Here is a 12429-nt window from a genome sequence, read left to right as displayed (position 1 = left end):
GAAACAAGGGCTTCCAAAGCTTATTCCAGGTAGCAGTACTTCCTCCTGATTTAGGTATTACTACTACCCTGCAATACAATTATTTATTTTCCTGTTTCTCTCTTCCTGGTGATTATGGCTTCTGTTAAGGCAAGGATCATGTCTTTTATCTCAAAAAGATTTGATAATGGTTAGCTGGCTAATTAAGTTTTTCCCTCTTAGCCTCAAGTCTACCCTCCTCAGACTTTGGCTACAATTTGTTCTCCTCAAAAATCACTTAAGTACTGACCCAGTGACTAATGTGGACCTGCCTAGGATTTCTAGGGTCACTTTTCCTGAACCATTTCTACTACAAACTATTGTTTGTAGTACAAACTACTACAATAGTTCAAAACCAAATTATTTCTCTTTATTACTTCATACTTAAAATGTTAACAGTTTTCCCAAAAGCATCAAGAATGTTCGTAATTCTTTCTCCTCCACCATCTTAAAAATTATGTTATCAGTGGAGGAGTGGGGTGGAGGGAGTGGAAGGAAGGAGTAATTTTATCTCAAATATTCTAGCAGCATTAGTCAAATTGAAGGTACTATCAAGCCAAAGATCATTTGGAAGTGGCAGGTTTGGGATACAGCTGAACTGTACATCTTTAATAAATATTTTGGTATAAACTAAAAAAAACCCCTGACGTGTCCAACAGTAAATGTTTATGTGAATTGTGATAAGCCATTTCCAGAATACTAGATAGCTATTTAAGATGGTGGTTTTGAGGGCTACACACCAAGTGAAAATGCTTGCTATAATTTATAGCCACAGTATGACACCATTTTACATCCCAATGTCAAGCTCTATATCTAGTGGTATATATATACACAGTATAATAGACTAAAATAAATTATTTAAGACTGACAAATACCTACTATCCAAACAAGAAAGTTTTAGGGCATAACAAATTGGAAAAAAGAAAAGAAAAGAAACATCAAGAAGAAACTTACATTTCCAGCTGTGTTCATGACTGACTTGATTTCCCTTTTGCATGCTTTCAGGGACTTCATTTGGATATAAGCTCTTACTTTATACTGTCAAAGGAAAATGCTAGTATGTGAGAACTGTGATGGATTTACACACGCTGGAAGTTTAACTTTCTAATTAAATGAAAGTTGAAGCCAATCTGTTTACAACAGTTACTTTCAAAAGCAAGTTTTAAATTATCTCAAATAACCTATTTTTACTCTACTCTTAGAATACATTCTAAAAAACAAAAACAAAAAACATGATAGAATAAAATTTATACTTAAATTCCAAACAAAAATATTAAAATTTTCAAAAAAAATTTATATTTTAATTCCATATAATTAACGTACAGTATTAGTTTTAGTGCACAATATAGTGATTCAGCAATTCTCTACTTCCTACCATTTTTTATCTGTACCTGACTAAGAATGAATTTTTGTAGTCTACAAACTGGTTTTATCATCCAATACATTCCCTGGCCATTTCACTTAATCTTTTCTTAAGTAATTAAAAGAAAAGATGTTGTATTATCATTTTAAGCAAATATAATTAGAAGGATAAATATGCTATTAAATTATAATACTTCAAAGCCAAACAAACATACATGCCTTGAATTATTTACTGCTTTCAATGATCTATCATATTCTTCATCATTCTTAACTATAAGTAAATATAAGTGATGCATAATCTCTCTTAGAATTTATGCTACCTGATGTATCTTTGATTTTGCAGCTTCTATTAGGGCTCCACTTTCAGCTTTATGATTCAATCCGTCTTTGTTGGTGTTATTACCAGTCTGTAGGGTGTTTAAACAAAGTTAATCAAAATTAATTAAAAATTTTTTACCATAATTTAAATCAGTGATTTATAAGTAAGCTTATCTGAATCACCTAAAACATTTTAAAACTACAGAATCCCAGGTCTTACACCCAGAGATTCAGATGTAATAATCTGGAGCGGATAACAACAAAAAATAATTATTTAAAGATTTTATTTACTTGACAGAGACAGTGAGAAGGAACACGGCCAGCAGACTCCCCACTGAGCAGGGAGCCCTTACACGGGGCTGGATCCCACGATACCAGGTCCTGGTCAGGACTTAGGTGAGGACCCAAACCAAAGGCAGACACTTAACGTCGCATGCCCCCTTCCCTTTTTTTTTAAAAGAAAATTCTACTTTTGAGAAACTCTCATTGAAGATGATATACCAGGTTTAAAAAGCATGGATATTACTCAGGCAAAACTCAAGATTATCTTTCTGAACCTAAAACAGATGTCATTTCCTTCTTTATTTTTTAACTTCCTTTTTTTTTTTTCCTTTAAGATTTTATTTATTTATGTGTCAGAGAGAGAGAGAGAGAGAGAGACAGGGCACAAGCAGGAGCAGCTTCAGGCAGAGGGTAAGGGAGAGGTAGGCTTCCCATTGAGCAGAGAGCCAGATGCAGGGATGAATCCCAGGACCCTGGGATCATGACCTGAGCAGAAGGCAGATGCTTAACCGACTGAGCAATCCAGTGCCTGGGTGGCTCGGTGGGTCAAGCCTCTGCCTTTGGCTCAGGTCATGATCTCAGGGTCCTGGGATCAAGCCCCGCGTCGGGCTCTCTGCTCAGCAGGGAGCCTGCTTCCTTCTCTCTCTCTCTCTCTCTGCCTGCCTCTCTGCCTACTTGTGATCTCTGTCAAGTAAATAAATAAAATCTTAAAAAAAAAATTCTTAAAAATAAAATGTAATGATCAATGTCTACATTTTTAAAAAAAGATTTTATTTATTTGAGGAGGGGGGTACTGGGGAAAGGGAGAGGGAGAAGCAGCCTCTCCACTGACGTGGGGCTCAGTCCCAGGACCCTGTGATCATGTCCTGAGACAAAGGCAGAAACTTAACCAACTGAGCCACCCAGGTGCCCCCATGTCATATAAGCTTTTTCTTATAGAAACACTGCCAACATCATACACTAGATTCCCAGTAATATCCCAAATCCTTCACAATGTGACCAATATTTGAGTTGACAATCTCATCTCCTGATCTCCTATACCTACATTTTTCAGGTATAGTATGCATTTCAGATTACCAGAAATTCCTCCAAGTACCACTCTCACACCTTCTGTGATGTTTTCTCTGCCATGACAGTTACTCTGCTCCATCCTTCTGCTTCTGACTAGTTGAATTATATTATATTACATCTTTCAAGGCCCAAATCAGACATCCAAACTTCTCCAAGATAATTAATTATTTATCTGGGGAGGGAGGGCAGAAGGAGAGGCAGTGAGAATCTCAAGCCAACTCCACACTGAGCACAAAGCCCTACATGGGGTTTGATCTAATGAACCTGAGATCATGACATGAGCTAATATCAAGAGTTGAACACTCAACCAACTGGCACCCTTAAACTTCTCCAAAATCATCCCTACCCGCCTTTCTCCCAGTGCCTGGAGAAACGCTGCCCCATCTTTCTCCTCTCACACAAAGTGTAAACTACAAGGTTTTTATTTTTGTCACTTTAGTATCTAGCAAAGGACACAAGCATCTGCTGAACAGAATTATATTTTTATCAACTCATTCATAAGTACTGAATATAAAAACAAAGTAATGCTAAGATTTTGCTAAACAAAATAATGCTAAGATGATTTAACTCAGTTCTTTTCTATCCACATCTGTTAAATTGTAAAAAGTAATGCTAATGTTTATTTTTAAACTTAGAGAACTTACACAGGTAGAAAGAAAGTACTATTAACAATCTGTTTTCTACAAATACTCCTTTTTTTTTTTTTTTTTTAAGATTTTACTTATTTAACAGAGAGAGCGGGAGAGCACAAGCAGGGAGAGCAGCAGGAAGGGGAGAGGGGCACCTGGGTGGCTCAGTGGGTTAAAGCCTGTGCCTTTGGCTCAGGTTCTGATCTCAGGGTCCTGGGATTGAGCCCCGCATCGGGCTCTTTGCTCAGCAGGGAGCCTGCTTCCCTCTCTTGCTGCCTGCTTCTCTGCCTACTTGTGATCCCTCTCTCTGTCCCCAATAAATAAGTAAAATCTATAAAAAAAGATCCCAGGATCATGACCTCAGCTGAAGGCAGATGCCCAACCATCTGAGCCACCCAGGAGCCCTACAAATACTCCTTTTCTAACAAAAGGGCAGGAATAAAAAGAGAGAATGACCATCCCTTGACAACTAGAGGACAAGCAAAACAAAAAACAAAAGTGGCACCTCATGGTACCTACCCACCTCTGTTGGCTTAGTGGAGCATGTGACTCTTGATCTCAGGGTTGTGGGTTTGAGTCCCATACTGGGTGTAGAGATTACTTAAAAATAAAATCTTGCGGGGGGCACCTGGGTGGCTCAGTGGGTTAAAGCCTCTGCCTTCGGCTCAGGTCGTGATCCCAGGGTCCTGGGATCGGGCCCCACATTGGGGTCTCTGCTCAGCATGGAGCCTGCTTCCTCCTCTCTCTGCCTGCCTCTCTGCCTACTTGTGATCTCTGTCTGTCAGATAAATAAATAAAATCTTTTTTTTTTTTTTTTTTTTTATATAAATAAATAAAATATTAAAAAAAAAAAAAATTCACATCAAATCAAATCTTGGAGCACCTTGGTGGCTCAGTCAGTTAAGTGTCTCTTTTGGCTCAGGTCATGATCTTGGAGCCCTGGGACCAAAGCCCACACTGGGCTCCCTGCTTGGTGGGAAACCTGCTTCTCCCTCTCCCTCTGGCCCTCCCCACTGCTTGCACATATGCATGCGCACACTCTCAAATAAAATCTTCAAAAAAACAAATAATTAAAAATACAAATAAAGTCTAAAAATAAAAAAACCCATTAGAACTAAAAAGAATTCTTAATGTACACCAAATCCCTTATTCCAGAATACATCATAAATACGCACTCTTTCTAAAGAACTTAAATGATGAAATTTTCTCTAGTGAAAGCTGCCCTGTCTATCCAAATTACGGATTTCTATTGTCTTAATTGTAATCTTTACATCCAGTAAATTGAACATGTCACCAGTGAAAAGATACAAACACACTCCCTTAGTAAGTGCAGAAATTAAGACCACTATGAGATACTACTTTACATCCATTAGGATGGTTACAATGGTTTGTTTTTTTAATTTTTAAAATTTATTTATTTGACAGACGGAGATCACAAGTAGGCAGAGAAGCAGGCAGAGAGAGAGGAGGAAGCAGGCTCCCCGCTAAGCAGAGAGCCCGATGTGGGGCTCGATCCCAGGACCCTGGGATCATGACCTGAGTCAAAGGCAGAGGCTTTAACCCACTGAGCCACCCAGGCACCCCAGGATGGTTACAATGTTTAAAAAAAAAAAAAAAAAAAAAAGGTAATAACAAGGTTGGCAAAAATGGTAGGAATGTAAAATAGTGCAGCTAATCTGGAAAACAGGCTAGTAGTTCCTCCTAAGATTAAACATAGAACTGCCATATGATCTAGCAAGTCCAATCTTAAATATATACCCAAGAGAAATGAAAACATATATGCCTTCACAAAAATATGTACACAAATGTTAACAGCAGCATCATTTATATTAGTCAAATGTGGAAAACCACCCAAATGACCATCAACTGATGGATAAAAAAATGTGCCAAATCCATATAGTGGAGGAGTACATGGCCATAAAAAAGAATGAAATACATGAAAAGGGAATGAAGTACACGCTACAACTTGATAAACTTTGAAGGTATACCAAGTGAAAGAAACCAATCATGGAAGGCCATATATTAATATAATTCCATTTATATGAAATGTCCAGCACAGTCAAATTCATAAAGATAGAAAGTACACTAGTGGTTGCCAAGGGTTGAGGGAAGGGGAAAAGTGCTAACAGATACAGGGTTTCTTTTTGGGGTGATGGAATGTTCTGGAACTTAGATAATGATGACAATTCTACAACTCAGTGAGTATATTAAAAGCCACTGAACTGTACATCTTAAAACGTTAGATTCTGTAGATGTAAATTATATTTGTTTTTTTTAGGTCACTGATCAAATTTTTTTTTAAAGATTTTACTTATTTTTTTGACAGAGAGAAAGATCACAAGTAGGCAGAGTGGCAGGCAGAGAAAGAGCGGGAAGCAGGCTCCCTGCTGAGCAGAGAGCCCGATGCGAGGCTCGATCCCAGGACCCTGAGATCATGACCTGAGCCGAAGGCAGCGATTTAACCCACTGAGCCACCCAGGTGCCCCTCAAATTATTTTTTAAATAAGTAGGCTCCATGCTCAATGTGGGTTTCGAACTCACGACCCCGAGACCAAGAGTCACATGGTCTACCAAGTGAGCCAGTCAGTTGCCGCCATTAATCAAAATTTTAACTCCTCTGTCTCTCCTTACTAGTATGTGGGCCACCTGAGGGTAGGCATAATTCTTCTGATTTTTTTTTAAAGATTTTATTTATTTATTTGACAGACAGAGATTACAAGTAGGCAGAAAGAGAGGAGGAAGCAGGCTCACTGCTGAGCAGAGAGCCCAATGTGGGGCTCGATCCCAGGACCCTGGAATCATGACCTGAGCCAAAGGCAGAGGCTTTAACCCACTGAGCCACCCAGGTGCCCCAATTCTTCTGATTTCTTTATTTACTACAAAAATTTTTAGGGGCACCTCGGTGGCTCAGTTGTTAAGTGTCTGCTTTCGGCTCAGGTCATGATCCAGAATCCTAGGATCGAGCCCCAAATCAGGCTCCCTGCTTAGTGGGAAGCCTGCTTCTCCCTTTCCCATTGCCTCCCCACCTCCCTGGCTTGTATTCCCTTTCTTAATCGCTAATAAATAAAAAAATATAATCTTAAAAAAATATATTTTTTTAAAATTGAGGTATAATTGACATAAACACTATCAGGTATACAACATAATGATATTTGTATATATTATGAAATAAGTAAGTCTAGTTGAAACATCTATCACTGTACTATACACAATTACAAAACGTTTCTGAGGACAGATTCGCTTGGCCATTTTCGAGTATGTAATACTACGGTTATCATTAAGAATAGTGGTCAGGGGCACCTGGGTGGCTCAGTAGGTAAAAGCCTCTGCCTTCAGTTCGGGTCATGATCCCAGGGTCCTGGGATCGAGCCCCACATTGGGCTCTCTGCTCAGCAGGGAGCCTGCTTTCCTCTCTCCCTCTGCCTGCCTCTCTGCCTACTTGAGATCTCTGTCTGTCTAATAAATAAATAAAATCTTTAAAAAAAAAGTTTAAGGGGCGCCTGGGTGGCTCAGTGGGTTGGGCCGCTGCCTTTGGCTCGGGTCGTGATCTCAGGGTCCTGGGATCAAGTCCCGCGTCGGGCTCTCTGCTCGGCAGGGAGCCTGCTTCCCTTCCTCTCACTCTTTCTCTGCCTGCCTCTCTGCCTGCTTGTGATCTCTCTCTGTCAAATAAATAAAAAAAAAAAAAAAAAAAAAGTTTAAGAACAGTGGTCATTCTGTATTGAATTACATTTCAATAAAGCTGTTAAAATACTTAATAACCCAAAATATTAACCATAAATTTTAATCTGATCACCTCAGAATACTTACCTCATTCTTCCCATTTTTGTTGTTGCTGCCTTGTGAAATCATTTTTTCTAGGACAGCAAGAAGATGCAAAGCTTTCTCAGCTTGATAGGTTAATATATATAGGTCTACAAGCAAAAAACACACTGCTTGGGCAAATTTTTCTTCTGGGGGGGAAAAAACAGGAAAAGAAAAGTTATAATCCAAAGTGAAGCAAACATTTCAGACCACTCCTCCTCAGAAAGTTCTAAAGAGCAAAGACACTTAAGTCTTTATTTAAATGAATGTTCATCACCTAGAGCCGTGCATGGAACAACTTACAATACCAAGAATGGTATTCTATTCCGCATCTCAAGGCCTCTCATTGCAGTGACAGATACTCCTTTGACAAAAAATATCTACCAAACACCAACGCATGAAATGAGGAGTTACTACTTTAGTTAGAAGGAAACCCTAATTCCAGTACCCACTTAGCTACTTACTAGGTATGTGACCTCTACATATCACTGAGCTAATTTTTAGACCTCAGCTAGCAGACCTGTAAAATGGGGAGAATACTTCACCTGCCTGAAGGCAGGGGGGAGGTGAGCCAGATGATCTTCTGAGGTCCAACTCTGAGGAGGATTTCAAAGGAGGAAGAGCCCAAAAAGAGAGGAAGGGTAACCTGTTATGTCACAACACTATTTTCCTTTCCTTTCAGAAGAAAAAATGAAAAACAAGGTTTAAAAAAGAATGCTAAAATCAAGAACAGAAAATTTCAAAAGCCCTTAAAAGCCTCCTAACAAGTCCTGATTCCATTCTTGCTCTTACACAGCAAACAGAGTGGATTCCATTTAAAACTAAAATCAAGGTTGTCAATGCACAAAGGGCCAAGGGCTTCCCATCACTCATAATACAGTAAGTCCTTACCTAGGCCACAGGACTTTACCTTGCTACTTCCGACTTCATTTGCTTCTGTTCTCCCCACCTAGCTCTAGTCACAATGGACTTCTGCTGTTCCCCTCTCACCAAACTTAAGGTCATCGCAGGTTCTTTGCATAAACTATCACCTCTGGCTGGAATGCTTTCCCCCTCAACAGCCATGTGGCTCACTTCTTCTCTTCACTCAGGTCTCTTTCAAATACTGCCTTATACCAGGCCTTCCCTGATTGACTTATCTAAAATTAATGTTCCCAATCCATCTCCATCTTCTTACCCAATTTTAGCTTTTCTTCGTGGCATTCAGCTACCTCACAATTTATATTTATTGTGTTGCTCTCCCATTAGAATATAACCTTAATGAGGGTCAAGACTTTATTTCATTCACTGCGTTACCTTTACATCACAGAACAATTTTGGTCCACAGTACATGCTCAATAAATACATGGTGTAGAAGAACCAAGTAGTGATATTTTTATACTTTTTTTAAAAAGATTTATTTATTTTAGAGAGTGAGAGAGCTCCCACACGAACTGGGAGAGGGTCAGAGGGAGAGGGAGAAAGAGAATCCACAAGCAGACTCACCAATGAGCATGGAGTCTGATGTGAGGCTAAATCCCAGGACCCTGAGATCATGATCTGAGCTGAAACCAAGAGTTGGACGCTCAATCAACTGAGCTACCCTGGCATCTCCCTAGTAATGTTTTTAAATATAACAATAATGGGGGGTGCCTGGCTGGCTCAGTTGGAAGAGCATGCAACTCCTGATCTTGGGGTTTTAAGTCTGAACCTCATATTGGGTGTAGATATTACTTAAAAATAAAATCTTTAAAAATAACAATAAAAGAGGGGCACCTGGGTGGCTCAGTGGGTTGAGCCTCTGCCTTCGGCTCAAGTTATGATCTCAGGGTCCTGGGATCGAGCCCCGCATCGGGCTCTCTGCTCTGTGGGGAGCCTGCTTCCCCCTCTCTCTCTGCCTGCCTCTCTGCCTACTTGTGATCTCTGTCTGTCAAATAAATAAAATCTTAAAAAAAAAAAACACAACACAATAAAATTAAAAGAGCAATAATAATTTTCAAGGAAGAAAAATGGATCTGAATTCTACCTAGTTGGTTGTTATATTCCATACTCAGCCACAGTATAGATCAACAGAATTTCATGAACTGTTCCAGAATTTCTAAAAACCAGCTTTATAGGGGCACCTAGCTGGGTGGGTCAGTTGGCAGAGCATGTGACTTTTGATCTTGGGGTGTAAGTTCAAGCCCAACTTAGGTGTAGAGATTACTTAACAAAAAACAAACAACCTCCCTCTCAGCTTTATAGAAAAACATAGAAGTATAATGCTGATTTCCAGTTTTACAGGGAAAGGTCACAATTTACACCATCTTCACCACTGGTGTTTCCCTGCCCAATCTGTCCAGCCACCATGGCCTCAGTACAGAAGAGGAGCACTGTGAAAATGCCTCCCTAGATTCACAGTAAGCAGCTGTTCAAAGACTGACAGCAAATAGGGACCTTGTAACTCTTCCCAAAGTCCCACAGAGGAGCCATCACACTCTACCTCTTGTCCTGTGGGGAACCACATCAGCACTCAGTTGTTTATAATAATCAGGAACTGGCATTAGTGTTTTGAATTTAAAAGAAAGTAACATGGAGAAAAAGACAAAAATCACAACTGAATTCTGCCTGTCTGTGGACTGGAAACAAACAGGCCTAACAACCATTTCCTGAGCCTGGCTTTGCTGCTTTATTTCTTACTTACTTTCTTACTTGAAAGTAAGGCTAGTAACCGTACTCAAGGCTAGTAACGTACTCAAGGCTAGTAACCGTAAAATAAGTAACTTAAGATACCAAGAAAGCTAGCATAGTCTGTACTATATATTCTATGATTACCCACAAAAATGTCAGTAAGGCAATGAACAAAACATTTCACTGTCCCTTAACATCCCTGAACACGCCTTAATATACTGCTCAAGTAAGGATAGATTGGGTACATTAGGTGGTGTTTAAAGAGCAGAGAAAAAACAAAAATCATGAAGTGTTTCCAATCAGAAACATAATTTCTAAGTTGTTTTTTTTTTTTTTTTTTTAAGATTTCATTTATTTATTTAACAGACAGAGATCACAAGTAGGCAGAGAGAGAGGGTGAAGCAGGCTCCCTGATGAGCAGAGAGCCTGAAGTGGGGCTCGATTCCAGGAACCTGAGACCATGACCTGAGCCAAAGGCAGAGATTTAACCCACTGAGCCACCCAGGCACTAAGTTTTTTTTTTTTTTTTGAAGATTTTATTTATTTATTTGACAGAGAGAGAGAGATCACAAGTAGGCAGAGAGGCAAGCGGGTTGGGGTTGGGGTGGGGGAGCAGGCTCCCTGTTAAGCAGAGAGCCAGATGCAGGGCTCCCTCCCAAGACCCTGAGATCATGACCTGAGCTGAAGGCAGAGGCTTAACCCACTGAGCCACCCAGGCGCCCTCCCCCAAGTTATTTTTAAAAACTGAAGAGTGAGTAGGGGTGCCTGGGTGGCTCAGTGGGTTAAGCCTCTGCCTTCAGCTCAGGTCATGATCCTGGGGTCCTGGGATCAGACTGCCCATCAGGCTCCCTGCTTGGTGGGGAACCTGCTTCTCCCTCTGCCTCTGATGCTCCCCCTACTCATGTTCTCTCTCCTGCTCACTCTCTCTCTCTCAAACAAGTGGATGAGATCTTTAAAAAAAAAAAAAATCGAGAGATGGGGAAGAAATGCTAAAAGAAAACCTGGGTTCATTTAAAAGTGATGTCATTTTTAATCTTTTCTAGCTATCAAGAAAACCTGACACAGCTTTTTTTCTTTCTTTAAATACTAACAGGTATTCCCTGATTTTGATTAACTTGGTAAAAGGACCAGTGGCCACTGCAAGTATGAGAAGACAGGGAGTTCTTTTTTTTTTTAGAGTGGAAGAAGGGCAGAGGGAGAGAGAGAATCCCAGGCAGGCTCCATGCCCAGTGCACAGCCCAATGTGGGACTTGATATCACAACCCTGAGATCAAGACCTGACCTGAGATCAAGGGTCAGACACTTAACCGACTGAGCCACCCAAGTCCCCCAAAGATAGGAAAATTTTTGACAGAACATACCAAAAGGTTCTATGAACTGGTAAAGCTTTTCACCAACTGCTATCGCTTCTGTGTACTGCCGCAGATGATAAAGAATGACTGCCTGATTATAATACAACATGCTGTTCTCCACATCATCTAATCCATCCATTTCTTCAACAGCTGAGTGGACCTATGAAACAAAATCAACAAAGAATATGTTCTCACACAGTAAGAAAATCAAGAGCAAAAGTGAAAGGATCTATATGAACAAACAGAAACAAAGGCCATTTCTTACTCTGAATTTTTCCATCTTTTCTACAGGACCTCTAGATTTTAATTATTCTCACATATTCAAAATTATTTTATTCATAATAAAATTCCATTAAGTAAAACATTTTCATGGACTTTATGTAGTACCTAGCACAAAGCAAGGCAAGTCTCTTCCTTCCTACTGTGACAGTATCACCAATATTTTAACTGCCAACATGGCTTCCAAATTAGTCCCCCACTTTTTAGTCTCCCTGGGAGTGGACAAAATTCAAAGACCTTTCCTGTACGCACTATGTTATGCGCTATGTATACATAACCTTGATTTCATTTTGTAAAGACTAAAGTAAAATTTAAACATTAATAGACAAGAGCTAACTACTTAACTATGTGCCAGGCCCGCTACATTAAACCTTTCATAAAGAATACCTCATTTAATCCATACCATACCTTGAGGACAGAGAAATTATTATCATTTCCATTTTATAAATAAGGAGACCAGCACAAAAAGCTTAATTATCTGGCCTAAGGCTTTATAGCTAGGAAGTATATTTTCTGATATTCCTCCTATTTTCAGGTTTTGTTCCTATAACTAAAAAAAAAAAAGTTTGAATAAACAACAAAAATAGGCTTTTAATGGCTTTGCTAAAACACCTTTACATCTGATACCAGAAAAAAAAAATCACACCACTTTGCATTTTAAAGCTAAT

The 12429-nt window shown here is 39.6% G+C and overlaps 1 protein-coding gene across 7 annotated transcripts in view; it reads right to left on the bottom strand.

The window, feature by feature from the left end:
* CNOT10 (CCR4-NOT transcription complex subunit 10) overlaps positions 1-12429 on the bottom strand; it is a 75796-nt gene that overhangs the window by 43722 nt on the left and 19645 nt on the right. For all 7 annotated transcript variants that reach the window (XM_032361601.1, XM_032361678.1, XM_032361196.1 and 4 more), the window contains 4 exons: positions 11492-11642; positions 7488-7630; positions 1701-1787; positions 973-1056 (listed from right to left, as the gene is read on the bottom strand). In XM_032361601.1, the coding sequence (XP_032217492.1) occupies positions 973-1056; positions 1701-1787; positions 7488-7630; positions 11492-11642 (465 nt within the window). The remainder of the gene's footprint in view (positions 1-972; positions 1057-1700; positions 1788-7487; positions 7631-11491; positions 11643-12429) is intronic.

The sequence above is a fragment of the Mustela erminea genome, chromosome 1 (genome assembly GCF_009829155.1).
Source record: "Mustela erminea isolate mMusErm1 chromosome 1, mMusErm1.Pri, whole genome shotgun sequence".
In the NCBI taxonomy this organism is placed as follows: Eukaryota; Metazoa; Chordata; class Mammalia; order Carnivora; family Mustelidae; genus Mustela; species Mustela erminea.
The sequence above is the reverse complement of the archived record's forward strand: the minus strand, read 5'-3'. Positions and strand labels throughout refer to the sequence as shown.